Consider the following 26,321-nt stretch of genomic DNA (forward strand, 5'->3'; position numbering starts at 1 on the left):
CCGTGACCGAAGTTTCACGATTATACTTATACTGGAAGTATTTATGGCCGCTATCTCCATATAGCACCGACCACTGTGCAGCCGATTGAATTGTTTTTGCCTTCTTTGGGGCACTTCCTCCAGCTTCAGTCCATTGTTTGGATTGTTCTTTTGTCTCTGGAGTATAGTGGTGGATTCACGACGCTTAAAATCAATTTTATTTCGCTTAAAACGATCCAAACAAGCTTGAGAAATTTTCATTCTTATGCGTTTTTGATCGACTGTTAACAAATGCGGCACCCATCTTGCAGAAAGCTTTTTCATCTGTAGTTCTTCATGCAAAATTTTGTTTAAATTAAAATTAGTATTGAATAAGTTAAAGGTACTAACTATTAATGCACATAACGCACATTATCCTAGAACTACGTTAATAAGATATTAGTATTAGGAATGAACTAAATAAATAAATATATATAACATATATAACAGAGGTGGAAGTTTCCAAAACACTTAACTTTTTTCTAAGAAGGCTAAGAAGTTTCCGAACTGCCCTCGTAATGTCCCTTCCACAAGTTAAATTCGTCCCACAAATGTGTTATGCTTTGCCGATACACAAAGAATACATTTAACTCGCGAATTTATCTTCACCCCTTTTAAGCCTTGCAGCTATTATTGATATTAAAACATAGAAGATGCATTTCAAAGTTTTTTTCCTTGATCGAAAGTCGCTATATTTTTCAATGAAGAAATAGATATCTTGACATAAAAGAAAACTGTTTTGAATTGAGGTCACCTTGTCCAAAAAAAAAAAACAAAAACTCTAAAACAATTCTTTAGGGTCTGATACCATAGGAATAATAAAGCAGAAAAAAAAAACAATTTTTTTTTTAGTATTACACTAATAGAAAAATTATGTTCCAAAATCGTGAATGGGCGGTAACAAAACGAAACGGGAACTTTCACGACAAATTAAAACGGAATGTTCACAATTTCGTCCAAGGGCATTATCGATTTCATGAACGAGGTTCGTTTTTCTTTTGACATTAAAAGTCTTAAACTTTTTAAACATATTTTTCCCAACTTTTCGTATTTAAAAAAAACTAAAATATTTGAAATTGTGCAAGCTGTTTTTCCGGTGTAGAGTATTTGCTTTTTGCAAAAAACACAAAAGAAAATGTCTTAAAATTAATATTTGAAATTGTTTCTTTACGAAAAAATCAAAAGGAAATGTCAGAAAATTAATTTTTAGAAGTGTCACATTTTTTCTGAGTTTATATAAATGATTCCTTGTAGTCATATAGCTCATGAATGACGTGTGAAGAACAGACAAAAATTAATATTTCCATTTAATACGAGTGAAATGGCAACATTATTATATCCTCCTCTTAAGGCAGAGGCAGCCAAAGTAATAATAGAGCAGGACGTACAAAGTAATTCTCAATGCTTTGACACATCATATTTGTTATGTTACAGTGTTCTTACGTAAAGGTTATCTCTCTGGAGAAGGTATGTGGATAGGCTAGATAAAAATGCTCTTTATAACACACACACACATACACACTCTATCCACATTTCATAGAATATTCAGTGTGAGATAATTCATTTCCGGTCGAATACTTTCGTCTATCTGCAACACTAACACTGAGATAAATTTAACTTTATAACGGTATCCTTGTCTGTGGAAATGTAGATGTGTTCAATAAATAGATATAAATCATATGGCCATTGAGCCAGAATAGTGCATTGTTTTGAAAACAATGTAATGATGAAAGGATATAAAATAAGGAAGCATCCTTTCAAGTTTCGTAGTGTCGTTGGCTAATGTGCGATTTTTCAATATGACACCGAGTAGGGACATAAAAGTCGAGGTCAACTTTTTTGTAATCTTCAAAATCGCCTAATCGACTTTTGATATTTTTTGAAAATCCAGTCAAATCGAACTTTTCGAACATTTAAAACTGAAAATTAAGCAAACAGTTGTGTCGTCAAAAGACGTGTTTTCGATAGTCGCTAAGTCGACTTTTGGAAGAAGGACACAACAGTCGAATATCGAATTGTTCAAATATTGAAAATAAAAATCGAAAAGTCTACATTTTCAATGGAAAGTCGACTTTTAGAAATTTTTAAAAGTGTCGAAAGTCGAAAATTTGACTTCTACAAAAAGATTGAAAAGACGTTTTTTCTAAATTTTAAGTAAGTTGAATTTTGCAAATATTCGAAAGTAGAATTTTTCAAATTTTTAAAAAGAGTTGCAAAATCGAAAAGTTGACTTTTAAAAAAAGTCGAATAATGGACTTTTACAAATTTAAAAAATAAATCGAAAAATTGACTTTTCCTAATTTGAAACAAGTATATACGGCAGTAAGTTCGGCCAGGCCGAATCTTATGTATCCTCCACCATGGATTGCGTAGAAACTTCTACGAAAGACTGTCATCCACAATCGAATTACTTGGGTTGTGGTATCTTAAAACTTCTTAAAATCGTTTTCTAAATTGTGAGTTAGTCCATAGACAAAAAAGGCATGTATGTATAGGTAAGTCTACAAATAATTACGAATCGATATGGACTTTTGCACGGTACGTAGAGAGCCAGAATTGAAATATGGGGGTCGCTTATATGGGGGCTATATACAATTATGAACCAATTTTTGTGTGATTGGGGATCGATTTATCTGAGGACTATATATAAAACTATAGACCGATATGGACCTAGTTAGACATGGTTGTTAACGGCCACATACTAGCACAATGTACCAAATTTCAACTGACTCGGATAAAATTTGCTCCTCCAAGAGTCTCCAAAACCAAATCTCGGGATCGGTTTATATGGGGGCTATATATGATTATGGACTGATATGGACCACTTTTGGCATGGCTGTTAAATATCATATACTACCACCACGTACCAAATTTCAACCAGATCGGATGAATTTTGCTTCTCCAAAAGGCACTGGAGGTCAAATCTGGAGATCGGTTTATATGGGGGCTACATATAATTATGGACCGATATGGACCAATTCCTGCATGGTTGCTAGAAACAATTTACTAACACCACGTACCAAATTTCAACCGAATCGGATGAATTTTGCTCATCCATGAGGCTCCGGAGGTCAAATCTGGGGATCGGTTTATATGGGGCCTATATATAATTATGGACCGATGTGGATCAATTTTATCATGGTTGTTAGAGACCATATACTAACATCATGTACCAAATTTCAGCCGGATCGGATGAAATTTGCTTCTCTTAGTGTCTCCGCAAGCCCAATCGGGGGATCGGTTTATATGGGGGCTATATATAATTATGGACCGATGTGGACCAATTTTTGCATGTTTGTTAGAGACCATATACTAACACCATGTACCAAATTTCAGCCGGATCGGAATTTCACCCCGACCCATAATATATATACTTTATGGGGTCTTAGAGCAATATTTCGATGTGTTACAAACGGAATGACAAAGTTAATCGGATGAAATTCGCTTCTCTTAGTGGCTCCGCAAGCCCAATCGGGGGATCGGTTTATATGGGTGCTATATATACTTATGGATCGATGTGGACCAATTTTTGCATGGTTGTTAGAGATCATATGCTGACACCATGTACCAAATTTCAGCTGGATCGGATAAAATTTGCTTCTCTTAGAGGCTCCGCAAGCCAAATCGGGGGATCGGTTTATATGGGGGCTATATATAATTATGGACCGATGTGGACCAACTACCACTATGTACCAAATTTCAGCCGGATCGGAATTTCACCCCGACCCATAATATATATACTTTATGGGGTCTTAGAGCAATATTTCGATGTGTTACAAACGGAATGACAAAGTTAATATACCCCCACCCTATGGTGGAGGGTATAAAAAAGTCAAATAGTAAAAATTCGATTTTTTTCGGATCTTATATATGGTCAAAAACCTACTCTAGTTTTAAAGAGTCGATAAATGAAAATATCGAGCGTCGACTTTTTAAAATTTCCAAAAAAATGTTTGGATTTTTTTTTCCAAATTAAAAAGAAAAATGCAAAAGTCAAATAGTGAAATAAACCTAAAATGTGTCTTTCCAAAAATCGAATAGTCAAAATTATACTTTCCATATTCAAAAATAAAAAAGGAAAAATCTAGTTTTACCAAAAGTCGGGGTTTGTACACGGATGAAAAAGACTGTTTTTCATATGTTTGGCTATAAACATTATATGTTTGGAACACAAATTTTTAAACACAATATTTTTGAGTGCAAGCATATAATGTTCATAAACTAGCATAACATGTTTGGGACATATATGTTAATATGTTAGAACATATTATGTTTGGGACATAAAATGTTTTTAAATATAATATGCTTGGATGCAAACATATATTAATTTAGAAATAGCCTATAAACATATATGTGTTTAGTAGCTTGGAGCGCTATTTAACAGGGAGCGATATTGAATTAAGTTGGTGGTTGTTGCTTGTTATTACAAAATTAACATTTTATTTTTCCTTGGGCAATTGATCAGCTACTTCTTTGATCCTTACAAACTGTGTGGTCCGCTGTTCGAATCCCCGTCCGGCAAAAGGTAAAATTAAAATAAAATAAAAATCATAAAATTGAATAATTTCTTCTACAATGTTTGTATTACAGAAAAAGGTGCTAAGAACTAAAAAATCTCGAGAAAGATGTGGGGGAATATACAATTGGACAGAAACAAAATTTTGAGCATTCAGGTCGAAAACCTATTTTGTTAGCACCTATATTACCTGTTTATTTTCATAATTCATTATGATTGTAAATAAATAAATAAATAAATAAAATTTTGAGAACAATATTGTTTGGGAGAATTTTTTTTAAGCATATAATATTTTTGGGTGCAAAATGCTTCCAAACATATTATATGTTCACATAATAACATATTGTTTTTTGGAAGACAACATTATTGAATTTGGATGCAAAAATACAAAATGTTTGGAAATTGACTACCCAAACATATATTGTTTAGACCAATATGCTTTCAAACATATTATATATTGGAAGAGATCAAACATATAAATGTTTGGGCAATAGCCAAAAATCTATATGCTTGAAGCAAAATATGTTTGGGAGTATATGTTACAGAAGCGATTTTTTGTGAGCGTGTAGTCGAATAGACGACAGTCGACTTTTTCAACTGTTTAAAAGAGTCGGAAAGTCGAAAAATTGACCTTTGCAATAGTCCAATACTAGAAAGTCGATATTTCGAAAAGAAAGTCGAAATGTTGACTTTTCCAAAAATCAAATAGTCAAAATTATACTTTCCATATTCAAAAAAGGAAAAATCTAGTTTTACCAAAAGTCGGGGTTTGTAGTCGAATAGACGACTTTTTCAACTGTTTAAAAGAGTCGGAAAGTCGAAAAATTGACCTTTGCAATAGTCCAATACTAGAAAGTCGATATTTCGAAAAGAAAGTCGAAATGTTGACTTTTCCAAAAATCAAATAGTCAAAATTATACTTTCCATATTCAAAAAAGGAAAAATCTAGTTTTACCAAAAGTCGGGGTTTGTAGTCGAATAGACGACAGTCGACTTTTTCAACTGTTTAAAAGAGTCGGAAAGTCGAAACATTGACCTTTGTAATAGTCGAATGCTAGAAAGTCGACATTTCGAAAAGAAAGTCGAAATGTTGACTTTTGCAAAAATCAAATAGTCAAAAGACGAATAGTTTAAAAGAGTGCACCGAAAGAATTTTCTTCGTAAAAACAACGAAAAATTTCGTTAAACGTACGAAATTTGTCATTATTATTTAAAATCATAATAAATTATGAAGATAAATACAAAAAATAAAGGTACTAACAACTAAGGTTTTTGCCCTAAAATAAAAAATTTGTCATTGTTTTACAACCACAGAAAAAAAAGTACGAAATATTTTGTCCTTTTTATGAAGAATAGTTCTTACAAATTTTTCGTACTTTTTATGAAACCATTTCGTTCTTTTTATGAAATTGTTTCATACTTTTTACGAAAAAAAAATCTTACTTTTTATGAAATTCTTACGTAGTTTTAATGAAACAATTTCGAAGAAAAGTTAATGTAGAATATTTCGTAAACATTTCGCATATTCGTAAAATGTGCTTCGTAAAATTTACGACAATGAATGAAAATTTCGTTGTTTCAATGAAGAATTCACGAAGAATAGTTAATGAAGAATTCTTCGTAAAATTAACGAAGAGAATTCTTTCAGTGTGGGACAGTCGACTAGTTGACATTTGTAAAAGTCGACTTTTTGAAAGAGTCGGAAAGTCGACTTTATCAAGGGTTGAAAGTATATTCTTTTACAAAAATTTTAAGAGTCGGAAAGCCAACTTTTGCATTTGTCGAAAGTCGAATTTTTAAAATTCTGAAAATGAAAAATCGACTTTTAAAATTTTGGGACAAAAACGAAAAATCAACTTTACCAAGCATAGAATAAGTCGACTTTCGCAAAAATCGCGTTTTGCTATCGAATAGTTTAAAGTCGACTAATTTGTAAAATAGTGGGAACGTCGATTTGCTGATATTTGTAAAAGTCGACCTTTTAAAATTTTGAAAAAGTAGAAAACTTAACTTTTACAAAAGTCAACTTTAGAAAATGAAAAAAAAACGAAAAGCAAAATTTTCAAAATCGAAATATCGACTTTTGAAATTTCGAAAAAAGGAAAATTCGATTTTTTCATACTCATTACAATCCCTACGACCAAGACAATGGCTTTCACATACATACTTTATGGTGTTGGTGGGTTTAGTAAGAATGATACCAATACTTCTTAATGAATGACTTTTCCATGATTTTGGAGTGAATAAAATCAGTATCAACGGCATAATGCAGCGCCTAATCTAGAAAATTTTAATAAACTAATGGAAATTAGTGGTTACAAATGCAATGACCTAACCAAATAGCTGAACAAAGGCAGTATCTGGCAAGAGGCATTACCAATTTCGCAATGGTATATCTGACAGACTGAAACTAATGGCGTTTTCTTTTCTTATGAAAAAATGCGCACTTTTTTTGCATTTTGGCCGGAAAATGAACTTTTTAGGTTCTTTTCTAAAAAAAACAGGCAAAAGTGCGAAAAGGCTTCGAATTCTGTTGTGAAAATAGTGCCACGCATAGAGGCAAATTACGGGCATTTTCAGCACTGCCAACAAACGAGAGTGCTGTGATTGCCCTGTTTCCTTCTTTGAATTCTTTTCTGCCCGCTGAAATGATAGCATTTTTTTAGGTTGCTGGTAACATTTTAAAAATGCGCATTCTGTACAGACAAAATGACGGCAAAGCACTTTTTTCAGAAAAGGAAACACCATAAAACCAATATGATTTTTGTTTTATTGGCAGTTCACTATAGGTTATGTTTTTTTTTTAAATTCTGGATTCCCAAGCTGTGACGAACTAAAAGAAAACAGAGTACCCGTTTACATGTCAAAAAATATACAATACTGGCATCAGCTGTTTGAAAACAAGTGAAATATTAAATTTTGTGCTAAAATAGCAATAAATATATACTGCTTTGATAATTTATGACACTTTGTCAATTTTAGTTTCATGTTATTCGACAAATTAATTACAATAATTTGCTATTGCAAATCGAGGATACGACATTTTATCAACATACAATCTCGCATCAATGACGCGATTTGAACTGATGAGATGAGTTCTGGATAGAAAACCAGTGCAACGCTGTTCAGGACAAATTTGAGTTTATTCGTTTTGTCAGCTCTTTTCTTCATGTGCTATTAAATGTCTTTAAAAACGTGTTAACTACAATTTATATTTTCAAATACAGAATCGACTTCAAATAGAAATTATGCTATCATTCAAATAAAGAAACACAAAAAAAAAATTTTCTGATTCAATCAAGAAATTAATTGATCCAATTGAAATTGAAAAGTCTTCAATCACAAAAATTATAGAATCTATCACAGTTTTAATTCGGCATAAAAAAATACTCGATTAAAAAATTAATTAATTTCATTAACAAATTTCAATTAATTTGTTTATTACTAGAAGAATCACTAGTGCTTACCCAGTTTTTGCTGAGATAGAAATAAAATTTTGAACAAATTTTCTAAAGAAATAAAATTTTGAACAAATTTTCTAAAGAACTAAAATTTTGAACAAATTTTCTAAAGAAATAAAATTTTGACAAAAATTTCTATAAAAATAAACTTTTGACAAAATTTTCTATAGAAATAAAATTTTGAAAATGTTTTCTATAGAAATAAAATGTTGACAAAATTTTCTATAGAAATAAAATGTTGGCAAAATTTCTATAGAAATAAAATTTTTGCAAAATTTTCTACAGAAACAAAATTTTAGCAAAATTGTCTATAGAAATAAAATATTGACACAAAAATTTTCTATAAAAATAAAATTTTGACAAAATTTTCTTAGGCAAGAAAATTTTAACAAAAATTTCTATAAAAATAAAATTTTGACAAAAATTTCTATAAAAATAAAATTTTGACAAAATTTTCTATAAAATAAAATTTTGACAAAATTTTCTATAGAAACACAAAAAGTTTTTTTGTAGAAATAAAATTTTGACAAAATTTTCTATAAAAATAAAATATTGGCAAAATTTTCTATAGAAACAAAATTTTGGCAAAATTGTCTATAGAAATAAAATTTTGACAAAATTTTCTACAGAAATAAAATTTTGACAAAATTTTCTATAGAAACACAACATGTTTTTATAGAAATCAAATTGTGAAAAAGTTTTCTATAGAAATAAAATTTTGACAAAATTTTCTATAGAAATAAAATTTTGACAAAATTTTCTATAGAAATAAAATTTTGACAAAATTGTCTATAGAAATAAAATTTTGACAAAATTTTCTACAGAAATAAAATTTTGACAAAATTTTCTATAGAAATTAAATTTTGAACAAATTTTCTAAAGAAATAAAATTTTGTCAAAAATTTCTATAGAAATAAAATTTGACAAAATTTTCTATAGAAACAAAATTTTGACAAAATTTTCTATAGAAACAAAATTTTGACAAAATTTTTTATTGAAATAAAATTTTGACATTTTCTGTAGAAATAAAATTTTCACAAAATTTTCTATAGAAATAAAATTTTGACAAAATTTTCTATGGAAATAACATTTTTAAAAAATTTTCTATAGAAACAAAATTTTCTACAGAAATAAAATTTTGACAAAATTTTCTATAGAAATAAAATTTTGACAAAATTTACTACATAAATGAAATGTTGACAAAATTTTCTATAGAAATAAAATTTTGGCAAAATTTTCTATAGATATAAAATTTTGGCAAAATTTTCCATGGAAATAAAATTTTGACAAAATTTTCTATAGAAATAAAATTTTGACAAATTTTTTTTTTAGAAAAGAAAATTTTGACAAAAATTTCTGTAAAAATAAAATTTTCATAAAATTTTCTATAGAAATAAAATTTTGACAAAATTTTCTATAGAAATAAAATTTTGACAAAAATTTCTATAAAAATGAAATTTTGAAAAAATTTCCTATAGAAACAAAATTTTGGCAAAATTGTCTATAGAAATAAAATGTTGACAAAATTTTCTATAGAAATAAAATTTTAACAAAATTTTCTATAGAAATAAAATTTTGGCAAAATTGTCTACAGAAATAAAATTTTGAATAAATTTTCTAAAGAAATAAAATTTTGTCAAAAATTTCTATAAAAAAAAAATTTGACAAAATTTTCTATAGAAATAAAATTTTGAAAATTTTTTCTATAGAAATAAAATTTTGACAACATTTTTATAGAAATAAAATGTTGACAAATTTTATATAGAAATAACATTTTTGCAAAATTTTCTATAGAAACAAAATTTTGGCAAAATTGTCTATAGAAATAAAATTTTGACAAAATTTTCGATAGAAACACAAAGTGTTTTTTATAGAAATAAAATTTTGAAAGTTTTCTATAGAAATAAAATTTTTACAAAATTTCCTATAGAAATAAAATGTTGACAAAATTTCCTATAGAAATGAAATTTTGACAAAATTTTCTACAGAAATAAAGTTTTGACAAAATTTTCTACAGAAATAAAATTTTGACAAAATTTTCTATAGAAATTAAATTTTGACAAAATTTTCTATAGAAATTAAATGTTGAACTAATTTTCTATAGAAATAAAATTTTGACAAAATTTTCTATAGAAAGAAAATTTTGACAAAAATTTCTATAAAAATAAAATTTTGACAAAATTTTCTATAGAAATAAAATTTTGACAAAATTCTCTATAGAAATAAATTTTTGGCAAAATTTTCTATAGAAATAAAATTTTGACAAAATTTCCTTTAGAAAGAAAATTTCGACAAAAATTTCCATAGAAATAAAATTTTGACAAAATTTTCTATAGAAATAAAATTTGGACAAAAATTTCTATAAAAAAAAATTGACAAAATTTTCTATAGAAATAAAATTTTGAAAATTTTTTCTATAGAAATAATATTTTGACAACATTTTTTATAGAAATAAAATGTTGACATATTTTCTATAGAAATAACATTTTTGCAAAATTTTCTATAGAAACAAAATTTTGGCAAAATTGTCTATAGAAATAAAATGTTGACAAAATTTTCTATAGAAATAAAATTTTAACAAAATTTTCTATAGAAATAAAATTTTGGCAAAATTGTCTACAGAAATAAAATTTTGAATAAATTTTCTAAAGAAATAAAATTTTGTCAAAAATTTCTATAAAAAAAAATTTGACAAAATTTTCTATAGAAATAAAATTTTGAAAATTTTTTCTATAGAAATAAAATTTTGACAACATTTTTTATAGAAATAAAATGTTGACAAATTTTATATAGAAATAACATTTTTGCAAAATTTTCTATAGAAACAAAATTTTGGCAAAATTGTCTATAGAAATAAAATTTTGACAAAATTTTCGATAGAAACACAAAGTGTTTTTTATAGAAATAAAATTTTGAAAGTTTTCTATAGAAATAAAATTTTTACAAAATTTCCTATAGAAATAAAATGTTGACAAAATTTCCTATAGAAATAAAATTTTTACAAAATTTCCTATAGAAATAAAATTTTGACAAAATTTTCTACAGAAATAAAATTTTAACAAAATTTTCCATAGAAATAAAATTTTGACAAAAATTTCTATAGAAATAAAATTTTGACAAGATTTTCTATAGAAATAAAATTTTGACAAAAATTTCTATAGAAATAAAATTTTGACAAAAATTTCTATAGAAAGAAAATTTTGACAAAATTCTCTATAGAAATAAAATTTTGACAAAATTTTCTATAGAAATAAAATTTTTGACAAAATTTTCTTTAGAAAGAAAATTTCGACAAAAATTTCTATAAAAATAAAATTTTGACAAAATTTTCTATAGAAATAAAATTTTGAAAAAAAATCTACAGAAGATTTTTTGTTTGGTAGTTTTTTTGGTAGAATTTTCTCCAAATTTTGGAACATTATTTGTGGCTCGAGTGACAACCGTGATTAGCACATTGCACCACCAACGGAGTTGCCATTGGAATGATTAACGACTATTTTAAGACTTTTCATGGCCAAAGAAAAACTAAAACCGTTCATGAAATCGTGATTGCCCCTGGACGAAACCCTGAACATTCCGTTGTGATTTTTTGTGTACGTTCCGTTTCATTTAGTTACTGTCCGTTCATGATTTTGGGGCGGAATTTTCTCTATTAGTGTATAGTATACGTGGGATTAAAATATCGGACTGTCACTATACCTAACCTAACCTAACCGTTGACAGCTTTAGTTTACCATTATCTCAAGGTGGCTACCAATGTTCGGTTTGAAATATTTTCAATTTACGTACCGAAATTTCTTTTATTGTTTCCGGGTAAACTATGAACCCTACGATTCACTAATAATAACTTGCTTATTGGGAAGTTTTTCACCATCATCATTGAACGGAAATTGTTTATATTAGCAAGTATAAATATGATGGCCATACATATTCTTCCCGCCTAACGTTTTTATTTTACCAGTTTTCCATTTTTTTTGCTACTCATGTTAAAATATTGGTATTGTTAATGGCTATTATTAGAGATGGGCATCAGAATTGGGTTAAGTGGAAGAGTATGGAAAATGTTGTACATCATCAGCGCTGTATTTTTTTTTTGCCTGTTTGTCTAAGATCAATTTCACAATGTTTGCCATTTGAACAGTATTCTTGTAAAATCGTCATTGAGGCATGAAGACACGTTCACTTAATTAAAGTATCAGTAAAACTTTGCGGGTTAAATCTTTGTAAACTGTCGCAAAGAATTTTTAATATTGTTTGTTTTTGTAATTTTTGTATAAATCAATGAATTTTCACTTAGTTGTTCAAGCTGTTACACCCAGAAAAAAAGTTCCTTCGAAAATAAAGGAAAAAACTTCATCAAGATTTTGTTTTTGAGTTTTCGTTCAAAATAATAAAATTCAGTACTCTGAAAATAGTTAGTTAGCCAACCGTACTACGCAAAAAAAAAAAACAAGTGAACCCACCATGAAAGAAAATGTAGGTTTATTTTAGAAAAATCTATCTAAAATAGTTTTCCAATTGCAATAGGTTACAAAAAATGTTATTACTTTTTGTCAAATTGAAGAAAATTTATTAAAAATAATAATTTTTTTTCCTCTTGTTTAAAAAAAATTTTATATGTTGAAGGAAAAAGTTGGATTTAAAAATTGTTAAAATTTCTTTAGTGCTGTACAAAGTTCAAGACAGCTGCAAGTTTAGTATAATTTACTCATTTGAGAGACATGAAATTTAAGCAACCTTCTCCCATTTTAGGAAAATATGGACTATTTTATTTTTTAGTAAAATTTTACACTATATTTGCATACAACCTTTTTCTTATTTTTAGTTCACGTCGTTAAAGTGAGCATAAAATTATTCAAATAAGGAACATTTGCTCACATTGAGCAAAATTTAACTAAAATCAACCAATTTTCATGAACTAAACTAAAGGTAAGTTGACATTAGTGCCCCCTTCTTTGAGTGTACGGATTGGTATGTAATTCATGTCAGCAAGTCATATTAAGGAAGGTAGTTTCAGTATTACAAAAACTACAATGTCCGCAGTCACATAGCCACGTTGATTGTCAGTCAAATTGAAACATTGTTCAAGTGGGAACTTTAAAATAGAAAAAATCTGGAAATGTATCGATGCATGCTTCGAAATATGAAGAAATGTATCGCGGATCACAAGAATAATTGAAGTAATTCTTACCATCAATTATGAGGACCATTTATTTCGCTTCTTTTCTGTCATAAATTTAAAGCAAATATTTAAAAAAATTTTGTGAACATATCTCAAAAAGAGAAAAAATAAATTCTTGTAGAAGGGAAGAAATCAGAATATTTAATTCAATAATACATAATCATAGTTTTAAGAAACACTGCATGGTTTTTGGTAGGGGGGAGATGACAAACCCACAAAACTTCTTTAGCTACGTCCGTCCGTCTGTTGAAATCACGCTAACTTCCTAACGAAACAAGCTATCGACTTCAAACTTGGCACAAGTAGTTGTTATTGATGTAGGCCGGACGGTATTGCAAATTGGCCATATCGGTCTACTTTTACGTATAGCCCCCAATATAAACGGACCTCCAGATTTGGCTTGCGGAGCCTATAAGAGTAGCATATTTCATCCGATTCGGCTGAAATTTGGTACATGGTGTAAGTATATGGTCTCTAACAACCATGCACAAATTGGTCCATATCGGTCCATAATTACATATAGCCCCCATATAAACCGTTCCCCAGATTTGATCTCCGCAGCCTCTTGGGGGAGCAAAATTCATCCGATACGGTTGAAATTTGCAACGTGGTGTTAGTATAAGGCCGCTAATTACCATGCCAAAATTGGTCTATATCGGTCTATACTTATATATAGCCGATCCCCAATCACACAAAAATTTGTCCATATCGGTTCATATTCATGGTTGCCACTCGAGCCAAAAATATTCTACTAAAATGTTATTTTTATAGAAAATTTTGTCAAAATGTTATTTCTATAAAAAATTTTATTTCTATAGAAAATTTTGTCAAAATTTTTTTCTATAGAAAATTTTGTTAAAATTTTATTTCTATAGAAATTTTTTTCCAAATTTTTCTTCTATAGAAAATGTCGTCAAAATTTTATTTTGTCAAAATTTTATTTCTATAGAAACTTTAAACTTAATTATATACGTATTTAATCGGTCTTTTTTAGTTTAATATATACTACGTATGGACTATGTGGTATATATTACGGTGTTAGGAAGTTTTATGATACCTTGTCATCGGCAAGTGTTACCGCAACCCAAGTAATTCGATTGTGGATGACAGTCTTCAGTAGAAGTTTCTACGCAATCCATGATGGAGGGTACATAAGCTTCGGCCTGGCCGAGAAATTCTTCAATATAGCCTTTTCATGCCTTAGAATATTAAAAACAAGTAAGGAAAGTCTAAAGTCGGGCGGGGCCGACTATATTATACCCTGCACCACTTTGTAGATCTAAATTTTAAATGTGTTGGGTGCTATATATAAAGGTTTGTCCCAAACACATACATTTAAATATCACTTGATTTGGACAGAATTTGATAGACTTTTACAAAATCTATGGACTCAAAATTTAAGTTAGCTAATGCACTAGGGTGGAACACAATTTTAGTAAAAAAATATGGGAAACATTTAAATCTGAAGCAATTTTAAGGAAACTTCGCAAAAGTTTATTTATGATTTATCACTCGATATATATGTATTAAAAATTTAGGAAAATTAGAGTAATTTTTGCAACTTTTCGACTAAGCAGTGGCGATTTAACAAGGAAAATGTTGGTATTTTGACCATTTTTGTCGAAATCAGAAAAACATATATATGGGAGATATATCTAAATCTGAACCGATTTCAATCAAATTTGGCACACATGACTATATTACTAATTGTACTCCTAGTGCTAAATTTCAACCAAATCGGGCCAAAACTCTGGCTTCTGGGACCATATAAGTCCATATCGGGCGACAAATATATATGGAAGCTATATCTAAATATGAACCGATTTCAATCAAATTTGGCACACATGACTATACTACCAATTGTACTCCTTGTGCAAAATTTCAAGCTAATCGGGATAAAACTCTGGCTTCTGGGTCCATATAAGTGCATATCGGGCGAAAGATATATATGGGAGCTATATCTATATCTGAATCGATTTCAACCAAATTTGGCACGCATAGCTACAATGCTAAATATATTCTCTGTGCAAAATTTCAACCAAATTGGGCCAAAACTCTGGCTTGTAGGGCTATATTAGTCCATATCGGGCGAAAGATATATATAGGAGCTATATCTAAATCTGAACCGATTTCAATCAAATTTTGCACACTTGACTATACGACTAAGTGTTATGTTTGTACAAAATTTCAAACAAATCGGTATAAAACTCTGGCTGCTGGGACCATATTAGTGCATATCGGGCGAAAGATATATATGGGAGCTATATCTAAATCAGAACCGAATTCTTCCAAAATCAATAGGGTTCTATTCTGACCCAAATTAGGTTCATGTGCCAAATTTGAAGGCGATTGGACTTAAATTGCGACCTAGACTTTGATCACAAAAATGTGTTCACAGACAGACGGACGGACGGAGGGACGGACGGACGGACAGACGGATATGGTTATATCGACTCAGGGACCGACCCTGAGCATTATTGCCAAAGACACCATGTGTCTATCTCGTCTCCTTCTGGGTGTTACAAACATATGCACTAACTTATAATACCCTGTTCCACAGTGTGGCGCAAGGTATAAAAATAGTTTAAAATCAAATCTAAGTATCTTGAAAGTATTTTTTGACATTTACTACGTTTTTTACGATTTATACAGGTAAATGAGGTTTTTAGTAACTCACTGACATTGAGACGCATGTTACATTTGAAGTGTACTATTAAAAGGCACGACCAGAAGTATAACATGTTGCAAGACTCGTAAAAAGTTATTTGGAAACAGTAAAATGGAAATTCCTACCATACCCGCCATATACACCCAGAGAAGGAATATGATCACCTGTTATTTTCTCGGAAAGCATGCACCTGATTTCGGCAAGCAGGTTATATTTGACGAGAAAATAACATTTTAGTGACAAACATGTTACATAGTTACCATACAAAAATAACATTTTGCTCTTGAAACATGTTTGAGGTGATCATATTCCTTCTCTGCGTGTAGCCCAGACATTCTTACTTCTGGGGGAGCCACCGTGGTGCAATGGTTAGCATGCCCGCCTTAAATACACAGGGTCATGGGTTCATGGGTGGATTATCCCCTCTCTGTAATGCTGGTGACATTTCTGAGTGTTTCAAAGCTTCTCTAAGTGGTTTCACTGCAATGTGGGACCACGGTCGGACCCGGCTATAAAAAGGTCCCTTGCCTTGAGCTTAACATAGAATCGGGTAGCACTCAGTGCACCCAGAGAAGGAATATGATCACCTCAAACATGTTTTAAGAGCAAAATGTTATTTTTGGGTGATGACCATGTAACATGGTTTTCCCAACCATGTTATTTTCTCAGAAATCAAGTATCTGATTTCGGCAAGCAGGTTATATTTGAGAAAGTAACAACATGGTGACCATGTACCATACAAAAATAACATTTTGCTCTTGAAACAAGTTTGAAGTAATCATATTCCTTCTTTGCGTGTGATAAGAGAGAAGTTCACCGTTGTGGTATCACAATGGACTGAATCGTCTAAAAGAGCCTTAAATATGGCGCTGCCACCATACCTAACCTACTTCTGATTGGAGGTGTACCAGTGATTAATATTTTACTCACACTTGGTAGAACTCACGTACACTCACTAAAAGAAAATCCCTACTCACGCACGAACAATGCTTAAAATCTCTTATTCACACACACTCACGATCATACATTTCGTGCGAATCACGAAAAATTTCGTAACTCACGAAAAATCGAAAATTTTAGTGACTCAAATTGAGTCGCATATTTCGTATGAAGTTAACAAGTCTGAGTCGACGAAACTAATAAGGTAAGGGTTATTACATATAGGATCATTTCTAGAATCGCATGTGACCGAAAACATGAGCATGATTAAAATCGAGAACGTTATTAAACTCTTAACATCATAGTATTAAAATCGTAAGCGAATTCAACTCGTAAGCGTTATTATGTTCGTGATCCGGAATATTTTCGAGAGCGTATTTTTCCGAATACGCACATTCACGAAGAGTTTATGTCCATGGCTCTCACTCGATATTTGGTCAAGCACATTCATATCAGCGAGAGTCACAACAATGATCGTGAACCATAACATTTTCTTGTCACGTAACAGGTTGGCTGATAAGGCCCGGTCTGACACATAGATGGCGTCACTAGTATTAAATGCATATTATTTTCATATAGTACCAACCTTCAAATGATTCGTGCCAAAATTTGACGTCTGTAAGTCAATTAGTTTGTGAGATAGAGTCTTTTGTGAAACAACTTTTGTTATTGTGAAAAAAATGGAAAAAAAGGAATTTCGAGTTTTGATAAAATACTGTTCTCTGAAGGGAAAAAATACGGTGGAAGCAAAAACTTGGCTTGATAATGAGTTTCCGGACTCTGCCCCAGGGAAACCAACAATAATTGATTGGTATGCAAAATTCAAGCGTGGTGAAATGAGCACGGAGGACGGTGAACGCCCGAAAGAGGTGGTTACCGACGAAAACATCAAAAAAAATCCACAAAATGATTTTGAATGACCGTAAAATGAAGTTGATCGAGATAGCAGAGGCCTTAAAGATATCAAAGGAACGTGTTGGTCATAGCATTCATCAATATTTGGATATGCGGAAGCTCTGTGCAAAATGGGTGCCGCGCGAGCTCACATTTGACCAAAAACAACAACGTGTTGATGATTCTGAGCGGTGTTTGCAGCTGTTAACTCGTAATACACCCGAGTTTTTCCGTCGATATGTGACAATGGATGAAACATGGCTCCATCACTACACTCCTGAGTCCAATAGACAGTCGGCTGAGTGGACAGCGACCGGTGAACCGTCTCCGAAGCGTGGAAAGACTCAAAAGTCCGCTGACAATGTAATGGACTCGTGTTTTTTGGGATGCGCATGGAATAATTTTTATCGATTATCTTGAGAAGGGACAAACTATCAACTGTGACTATTATATGGCGTTATTGGAGCGTTTGAAGGTCGAAATCGCGGCAAAACGGTCCCATATGAAGAAGAAAAAAGTGTTGTTCCACCAAGACAACGCACGGTGCCACAAGTCATTGAGAACGATGGCAAAAATTCATGAATTGGGCTTCGAATTGCTTCCCCACCCACCATATTCTCCAGGTCTGGCTCAGACCTCAAAAGGATGCTCGCTGGGAAAAAAAATTGGCTGCAATGAAGAGGTGATCGCCGAAGCTGAGGCCTATTTTCAGGCAAAACCGAAGGAGTACTACCAAAATGCTATCAAAAAATTGGAAGGTCGTTATAATCGTTGTATCGCTCTTGAAGGGAACTATGTTGAATAATAAAAACGAATTTTGACAAAAAAAAAATGTGTTTTTCTTTGTTAGACCGGGGACTTATCAGCCAACCTGTTATACGCTAGAGTGTTTAAAAACCGGTGGACCGGTCTATCTTCTTACGCCGATTGTCGGTTTTCGTGAAAATCTCACTTTCGGTGGACCAGTAAAACCGGTGTTTTCAAGTGCTAAGCCACTGGCATTACATTTTAATTGTAATATTGCTAATTTAATACCAAATTTAGAGAAACACATCTTGGTATTTTGATAAAATGCAATGAAAATACTTCCACATATGTTAAGTGCAACGTATACGACTATTTTTAATTAAAAAACTTTTAATAAATTATCAAAAACCTCGGGCTTTTGATCACTCATTGTTCACGCATGATCTGGCTGATCAGCATTTTCGTTCTCATGAGAAAGCCAAAAATTTGATCGATTATTGGATTGAGTCATAAGACGACGAGTTGCAGTTTTCGTCGCAGTATCCGTATGGGGTCAGAAAGATGGGGAAATTAGTGACTAGAGATGGACCAGTTTGTTACAATGTTTTCGAAATAAATTCTCAACATTGGGAAAAAATCACACAATTTTAATATGCGCTCCAATATTATTTGGCAGCAAAATATTAATTCATCTACTGATTTTACCAAATTCATCATACGTCACCCCAATTTCTCGTAACTAAGGTAAACAATCAATCATAATCGAATAGCAGCACACAGAATTGCTACTGCAGCAGAATCAATTCCAATAGAAACAAAATATGAAAACAAACATTAGAATAAACAATGGAATAGTGTTAAACTATTGTATCAGTTCTCAAACGAATTGGCGATATAAATCCATAACAAGACCAAAACGGTGGCTACTGACGACGACTGTTGCTGACAGTAGCAGTAGTAGTTGTAGTAGTAGACCATACTTGGGGTTTTTTTTAGCACGTTGCGTTACATGGGAGCATTTGAAAATGAAAACGAGACTTATTGTATAACTTGCTTGCCGGGAGGGAGACACGAATTACTAGCACTCTGGTGACCGATTTTTCCTTTTTTGCTGTCAAATTAATTTAATTCCCGCTTTGGTCACACACAAAATACCGGGGGCAAATAACACAACATGGGTAGAACTCGAGAAAGAGAGAGAGCGAAAGAGTGGAAACACACACATTTACAAATACTCAACTCACTTGCATTACGACAGCACACGAAAGCACGAATTAGAAATTGCAAATGGACGGCAGAATTCTTTTAAATGTGTCTGTGGAAAACCGAAATTTGTAACAGTCTTTATCTCATCGACATTTAACTCTCTGCACTATGGCAGGCACTAAAATGCAATTGCAAAAAAATACAATGTTTACTAGACCTATGCGAAAACACACACACGCACACACGAACGTCAACAGTTGCATACACTCAGAGATTGCAATGAGTGATAGACGACTATGAAAATATAAAACACCGACGACGACACAAAGCCCAAGTCTTGTTTCGTTGAAATTTGATTGGCAACTAAACCGATGATGATTGCTAACTTAGTTACCCAGCAGTTGTGACGCCTCCTGATGATGCCAAAATGCTGTGCCAACAACAAAAGCAAATATTTTGTACAAAAACAAATGTAAAAAAAAGTCTAAAAAAAGGCAGGAGGGAATATGGGTTATTAAGCCCAGAGATATATAAGGCAAGTTAGCTGAATTGTGGTGGCAGCCCCTATTTTCATCATCACCATCATTGGCAGGGCACAGTGCTTCAAAATCAATAATTTTGGAAATTTGAATAGAATGACATTTTTTAGTTAATGCAAATACGCCCAAAAAATATCACCATAATTTTTCCAATTAAAATTTTAATTGAATTTTAAAAAACATTCTATTAAAAATTTAATTGGTGCAACAAATTTTTTAATTGAAACAAAAATTAATTCTATCAATTAAGTTTTTAATTGACTTTGGTGATTGATGTGATTGAAGACATTTCAATTAAAAATTAATTGGATCAATTAATTTTGTGACAATTATTTTTTTCTGTGTACAAGGTGGCTGATATTTTTTAATTTTATCAATCAAAAATAAAGAATGTCGAAATTAACATCAAATTTGTTCGAAATTTTGACCTTGAAACGGCCGGCCAGGCCATCACACAGTGCACGAACGTGGATCTGTGGTATTTTGATTCATTCCCGTCTGCGGTATTTTGACCCATTCCTGCCGCCTGGAGATGATCGACACTGTTCAACGGCTTGAGATCCAAAGATTTTGGTGACCATAGTGTGGTAGAAATGAAGCGAAGGAGGTTCTCCTTTTAAAGCCATTCTTGGTTGATCTCCCGATCAAATTATTTGTTCGCAAACTGCTCAATTTGGACTAGCTGCTCATCGGAGAAAATCAACTTATGAATTTCCAGCCAAATATAAAGCAATCACACTATCACGCTTGAATTCCATCACGAATAACTTTTACCCTGTTTCTATTTTACCAAACAAAGCCGCATTTGAATGAAACCAGTCACTCGAATTTTGGTTTCTCTATTTTTTCGTTTGTACAAGAATACATTGATTATCAAAAATGATTATTTTTGTTGGCTTGAGAATTCATTTAAATTTTAACAATGTTCGTTTTCTACTCGATAACAAAATATGAAGTGACTTGCCTTTGGAAATAGAGGAAAATCAAAATCAATTGTCTTTCATATGAAATACGAAAGAAAGCTTTCGTTCGATATACAGGAACAGGTCATTCATTTTTGAATGCAGTAGATCAATATGCTTTTGTAAACTTGTAAACAATAAAATGAACTGTCACTGGAATATATTTGTCAGCTATCAGGCGATCGGTTGAGAAATGATAACAACCTGATGTTGTTTGCAATTCATATCAGCCACACTGCAAATGCTCAAGGACATTTGAAATGTTGAGTTTGCGTTTAACGAGTCTCATATGGTATATCCGGTTTAAGGAAGGCCGTGAATAGGTTAATGACGATACTCGTCCTGCTCGGCGCCCGTCAACGACGCAAATTTAGCGCACAAGCGATGCATTCAATATCAGTTGCACTGATTTTGCATCCCTTCTTAAGATGTGATCTGAATTCAATGTTTTGGATATGAATTAAAAAATTTTAGTATATTTTGCAAAATAAATAATTTTTATAATTTTTATACCCGCCACCATAGGACGGGGGGTATATTAACTTTGTCATTCCGTTTGTAGTACATCGAAATATTGCTCTAAGACCCCATAAAGTGTATATAATCTGGGTCGTGGTGAAATTCTGAGTCGATCTAAGCATGTCCGTCCATCCGTCTGTTGAAATCACGCTAACTTCCGAACGAAACAAGCTATCGACTTGAAACTTTGCACAAATAGTTGCTATTGATGTAGGTCGGATGGTATTGCAAATGGGCCATATCGGATGACTTTTACGTATAGCCCCCATATAAACGGACCCTCAGATTTGGCTTGCGGAGCCTCTAAGAGAAGCCTATTTCATACGATCCGGTTGAAATTTGGTACATGGTGTTGGTATATGGTCTCTAACAACCATGCAAAAATTGGTCCATATCGGTCCATAATTATATATAGCCCCCATATAAATTGATCCCCAGATTTGGCTTGCGGAGCCTCAAAGAGAAGCAAATTTCATCCCATCTTGCTGATATTTGGTACATGCACAAAAAAAAATTCACTTAAAAATTTTCCAATTAAAATTTTAATTGAGTTTTAAAAAATATTCAATTAAAAATTTAATTGAATCAACAAATTTTTTAACTTTAATTGATCCAATTAATTTTTTAATTGGATCAATTAATTTTTTAATTGACCTTCAATTAATTTTTTAATTGATACTATCATTTCTGTGATTGAAGACATTTCAATTAATTTAAAAAATATTCAATTAAAAATTTAATTGAATCAACACATTTTTTAATTGAAACAAAAATCAATCACGAGAATTAATAGTATCAATTAATTTTTTAATTGACCTTCAATTAATTCTTTAATTGATACTATCATTTCTGTGATTGAAGACATTTCAATTAAAAATTAATTGGATCAATTAATTTCGTGATTGAATCAGAATTTTTTTTTTTTGTGTGGTGTTGGTATATGGTCTCTAATAACCATGGAAAAAATGGTCCACATCGGTCCATAATTATATATAGCCCCTATATAAACCGATCCCCAGATTTGGCTTGCGGAACCTCAAAGAGTACACCGAAAGAATTTTCTTCGTAAAAAGAACGAAAAATTTCGTTAAAAGTACGAAATTTGTCATTGTTTTACAACCAAAGAAACTTTTCATTAAAAGTACGAAATATTTCGTACTTTTTACGAAGAAAAGTTCTTCCAAAATTTTCGTAGTTTGTAAGAAAAAAATTCGTACTTTTTATGAAGAATCTTCGTACTTTTTATGAAAAATCTTCGTACTTTTTATGAAACAATTTCGTTCTTTTTACGAAAATGTTTCGTACTTTTTATGAAAAATTTTCGTAGTTTTTATGAAAAATATTCGTACTTTTTTCTGAAAAATGTTCGAACTTTTAGAAAAAAAAATTTATAGTCGAAAGTGCATTTGGTTGTAGTTGCAAGTGTGAAAAATGACATCACTACTTTACATCTTAAGGTTTTGAATAATTTTTAGTTTTATTGCTTCACTTTTATTCATAGCGCGCTATCACCCAAATGAGAAGTAGCATAGACTTGCATAAAAAATAGAATAAATGAATACACTCAAGCACATTATAAAAGACAATTTAATGCCGCGAACGGAAATTTTACAACTTCAATGAAATTTCTTCGTTATTTCAAAGAAAATGTTTCGTACTTTTTATGAAGAAATTTTAACACAGAATGTTTCGTAAAATATTCGTAAAAACTTCTTCACAAAATTCATGAAATATGAAGAAAGTTTCGTTAAAAGTACGAACTTTTTACGAAGAAAAGTTAATGTAGAATGTTTCGTAGAAGTTTCGTATATTCGTAAAATGTTCTTCATAAAATTTACGAAAATGAATGAAAATTTCGTTATTTTAATGAAGAATTCAGGAAGAATAGTTAATGAAGAATTCTTCGTAAAATTTACGAAGAGAATTCTTTCGGTGTAGCAAATTTCATCCGATCCGGCTGAAATTTAGTACATAGTTTTGGTATATGGTATCTAGCAACCATGCAAAAATTGGTCCACATCGGTCCATAATTATATATAGCACCCATATAAACCGATCCCCAGATTTGGCTTGCGGAGCCTCAAAAAGAGGCAAATTTCATCCGATCCGGTTGAAATTTGGAACGTGGTGTTACTATATGGCCGCTAACAACTGTACCAAAATTGGTGCATATCGGTCTATAGTTAGGTTAAAGTGGCAGCCCGATTAAGTTTCAGACTCACTTAGACTATTCAATTCATTGTAATATATAGCCGATCCCCAATCACACAAAAATTGGTCCATATCGGTTCATAATCATGGTTGCCACTCGAGCCAAAAATAATCTACCAAAAGTTTATTTCTAACGAAAATTTTGTCAAATTTTTATTTCTATAGAAAATTTTGTAAACATTTTATTTCTATAGAAAATTTTGTCAAAATTTTATTTCTATAGAAAATTTTGTTTGAATTTTATACGTATTTAATCGGTCATTTTTAATTTAATATATACCACGTATGGACTTACTTACAATTTAGAAGACGGTGTTAGGAGGTTTAAGATACCTTGCCATCGGCAAACGTTGCCGCAACCCAAGTAATTCGATTATGGATGGCAGTGTTTAGAAGAAGTTTCTACGCAATCCATGGTGGAGGGTACATAAGCTTCGGCCTAACCGAACTTATGGTCGTGTCTACTTGTTTATAATTTTTAATGCATTATAACGTTTGTCTGAAACGTTTGACCTTAAATAATTTTAAAAATTCGCAATTTTTTTTTTCAAAATTTAAATAATTTGTACCATTTTATTATTCCTTACATTGTTTTTAACGCATTTGAAACAAAAAAAGTTAATAATACCCATTAAAATACGAAAAAAGGCGTGCTGTAAAAATATTAAATTAAAAGAACTTCCTGTGTATTTAAAATCTTTGAGTGAACATATTTGGAAGTGTTATTAACCCTGGACAGTCATCCTTCGTTCCAAATTTTTTACTGGGATATTAACACATTAACATTAACCTCTCGCATAGAGGACACATCGCAAATGTGGAAAAAATTTGAGCGATCGTGGTTGTCAACTTTGGAGAAGTCTAACTGTAAATACTTAATGAAAAGAGAAATAAAATAAATTTTATAATTTTTATTTTTTATCAGACATTGTATATTATTTGCCATTACTAAATATGATAATTATAAGATTGGAATCACTGTGCGCCACAACAGTAAAATAACGTAAAACAGTTGACAACATACACAAACACACCTATATTAACGCCCGCTGAAGGACCAACACTACCCAGCAGTAACAATCTTTTGCCAACAACACTCTTATGGTAGCATTTGCTGCTATTCTTATTCATTTCTCGTATGCCTTTCGACAACGGTTTGTAAGTGGCAACCAGGCGGAATAGGTGGTGTGGCATTTTCCCCCCATCATTCTACATAACTAAAGAAAAAAAAAGATATCACCAACGTTTGTTTGTGAGTATTTGTGCTTTTGATGATGATGATGATTATGTATAGAGGGTGTGGGTAAGAGAAGAACACAATACTCGTGACGACACAATGACCTTCATCATCAGCATTTTATTTGTAGTACACAAACACATCCATAGGCACGCATATATTATTATATTTTTATTCCGCAAAATCACACTTAAGCCTTAGTGAGAGTGAGAGAGTTTTGTGAGTATATGTGAGAACTTACCAAACAAAAAAGAGAAAGACAATTATGGATGGAGAAAACAAAATAAACTTTCTAATACTCTTAACAACAAGCAGGGAGGAGAATTGTATACTTTACGGTACATATTTCCGACTGATAATATGATGATGTACGAAAGCAATGATGGCAGAACATAGTGGACATTTAAAAAATCGCGTCGTTACGAATTTCTTAATTCTGGACATCGAAACTATTTCAGAGCACTACTTGATGTCTTTTAAGTTTAGATTTAAGGTTGGGTTTAGCCGCGAAAATAAATGTGTATAAGCAGAATGAAATTAAATCTTTTTTTTTGCACATGTTAATATTTCACGGGAATGATCTAAAGCAACAATTGAAGAAGTTTATTTTCTTTAGAGGAAAGTAATGGTGAAAAAATGTTTATTTAGCACGATAATGCAAACTTTAAACCAACATATAAAAGTGGAAATTTTTGAATAGTTACGTGCACGCAGACAAATAAAATGTTTGGAAAACGGGTGTAGCAAATAGAGGTGTGCACGTGAGTAATATTTTGCTCACGCTCACGCGCACTCACGACGGAGAAATCTTATTCACGCACACTCACGCACCATATTTTTTGGTAGGACTCACGCTCACGCACGCTTACGAAAAGAAAATTTGTACTCACGCACGAAAATCTTTTAAATGTCGTGACTCACGAAAAATGTCGTGACTCACGAATAATTTTATGAGTGATTTACCTTTAGAACCTGACTGAAAACATGAGTATGGTTAAAATCGTTTGCGTGAGTCACGAAAATTTTCGTGAGTCACGAAAATTTCGTGTCACGTGCACACCTCTAGTAGCAAACATTATTTTCTATTTTACCGGAAAGTTCAAATTTATATATACATATATTATATATTATTTTCTTCAAGCAAAGTTTCTTTAACCCTAGAAATTTTAACCTACTAAAAGTCACTGATAAGATAAAAATACGTCTATGGGACGTATCATAG

General features: G+C 31.4%; 1 protein-coding gene across 3 annotated transcripts in view; it reads right to left on the bottom strand.

The window, feature by feature from the left end:
- The window catches only part of Pka-R1 (protein kinase, cAMP-dependent, regulatory subunit type 1), a 219,637-nt gene that overhangs the window by 83,586 nt on the left and 109,730 nt on the right, over positions 1-26,321 (bottom strand). Inside the window, exon 1 of one of the 3 annotated variants that reach the window (XM_075308385.1) lies at positions 19,670-19,969. The exons of the other annotated variants lie outside the window; for them this stretch is intronic. Within the exon in view, the coding sequence (XP_075164500.1) occupies positions 19,670-19,675 (6 nt within the window). The 5' untranslated portion in view covers positions 19,676-19,969. Of the gene's footprint in view, positions 1-19,669; positions 19,970-26,321 lie in introns of those variants that run through there. 3 annotated transcript variants of the gene reach the window in all.

This window comes from Haematobia irritans, chromosome 4 (assembly GCF_050003625.1).
Source record: "Haematobia irritans isolate KBUSLIRL chromosome 4, ASM5000362v1, whole genome shotgun sequence".
NCBI lineage: Eukaryota > Metazoa > Arthropoda > Insecta > Diptera > Muscidae > Haematobia > Haematobia irritans.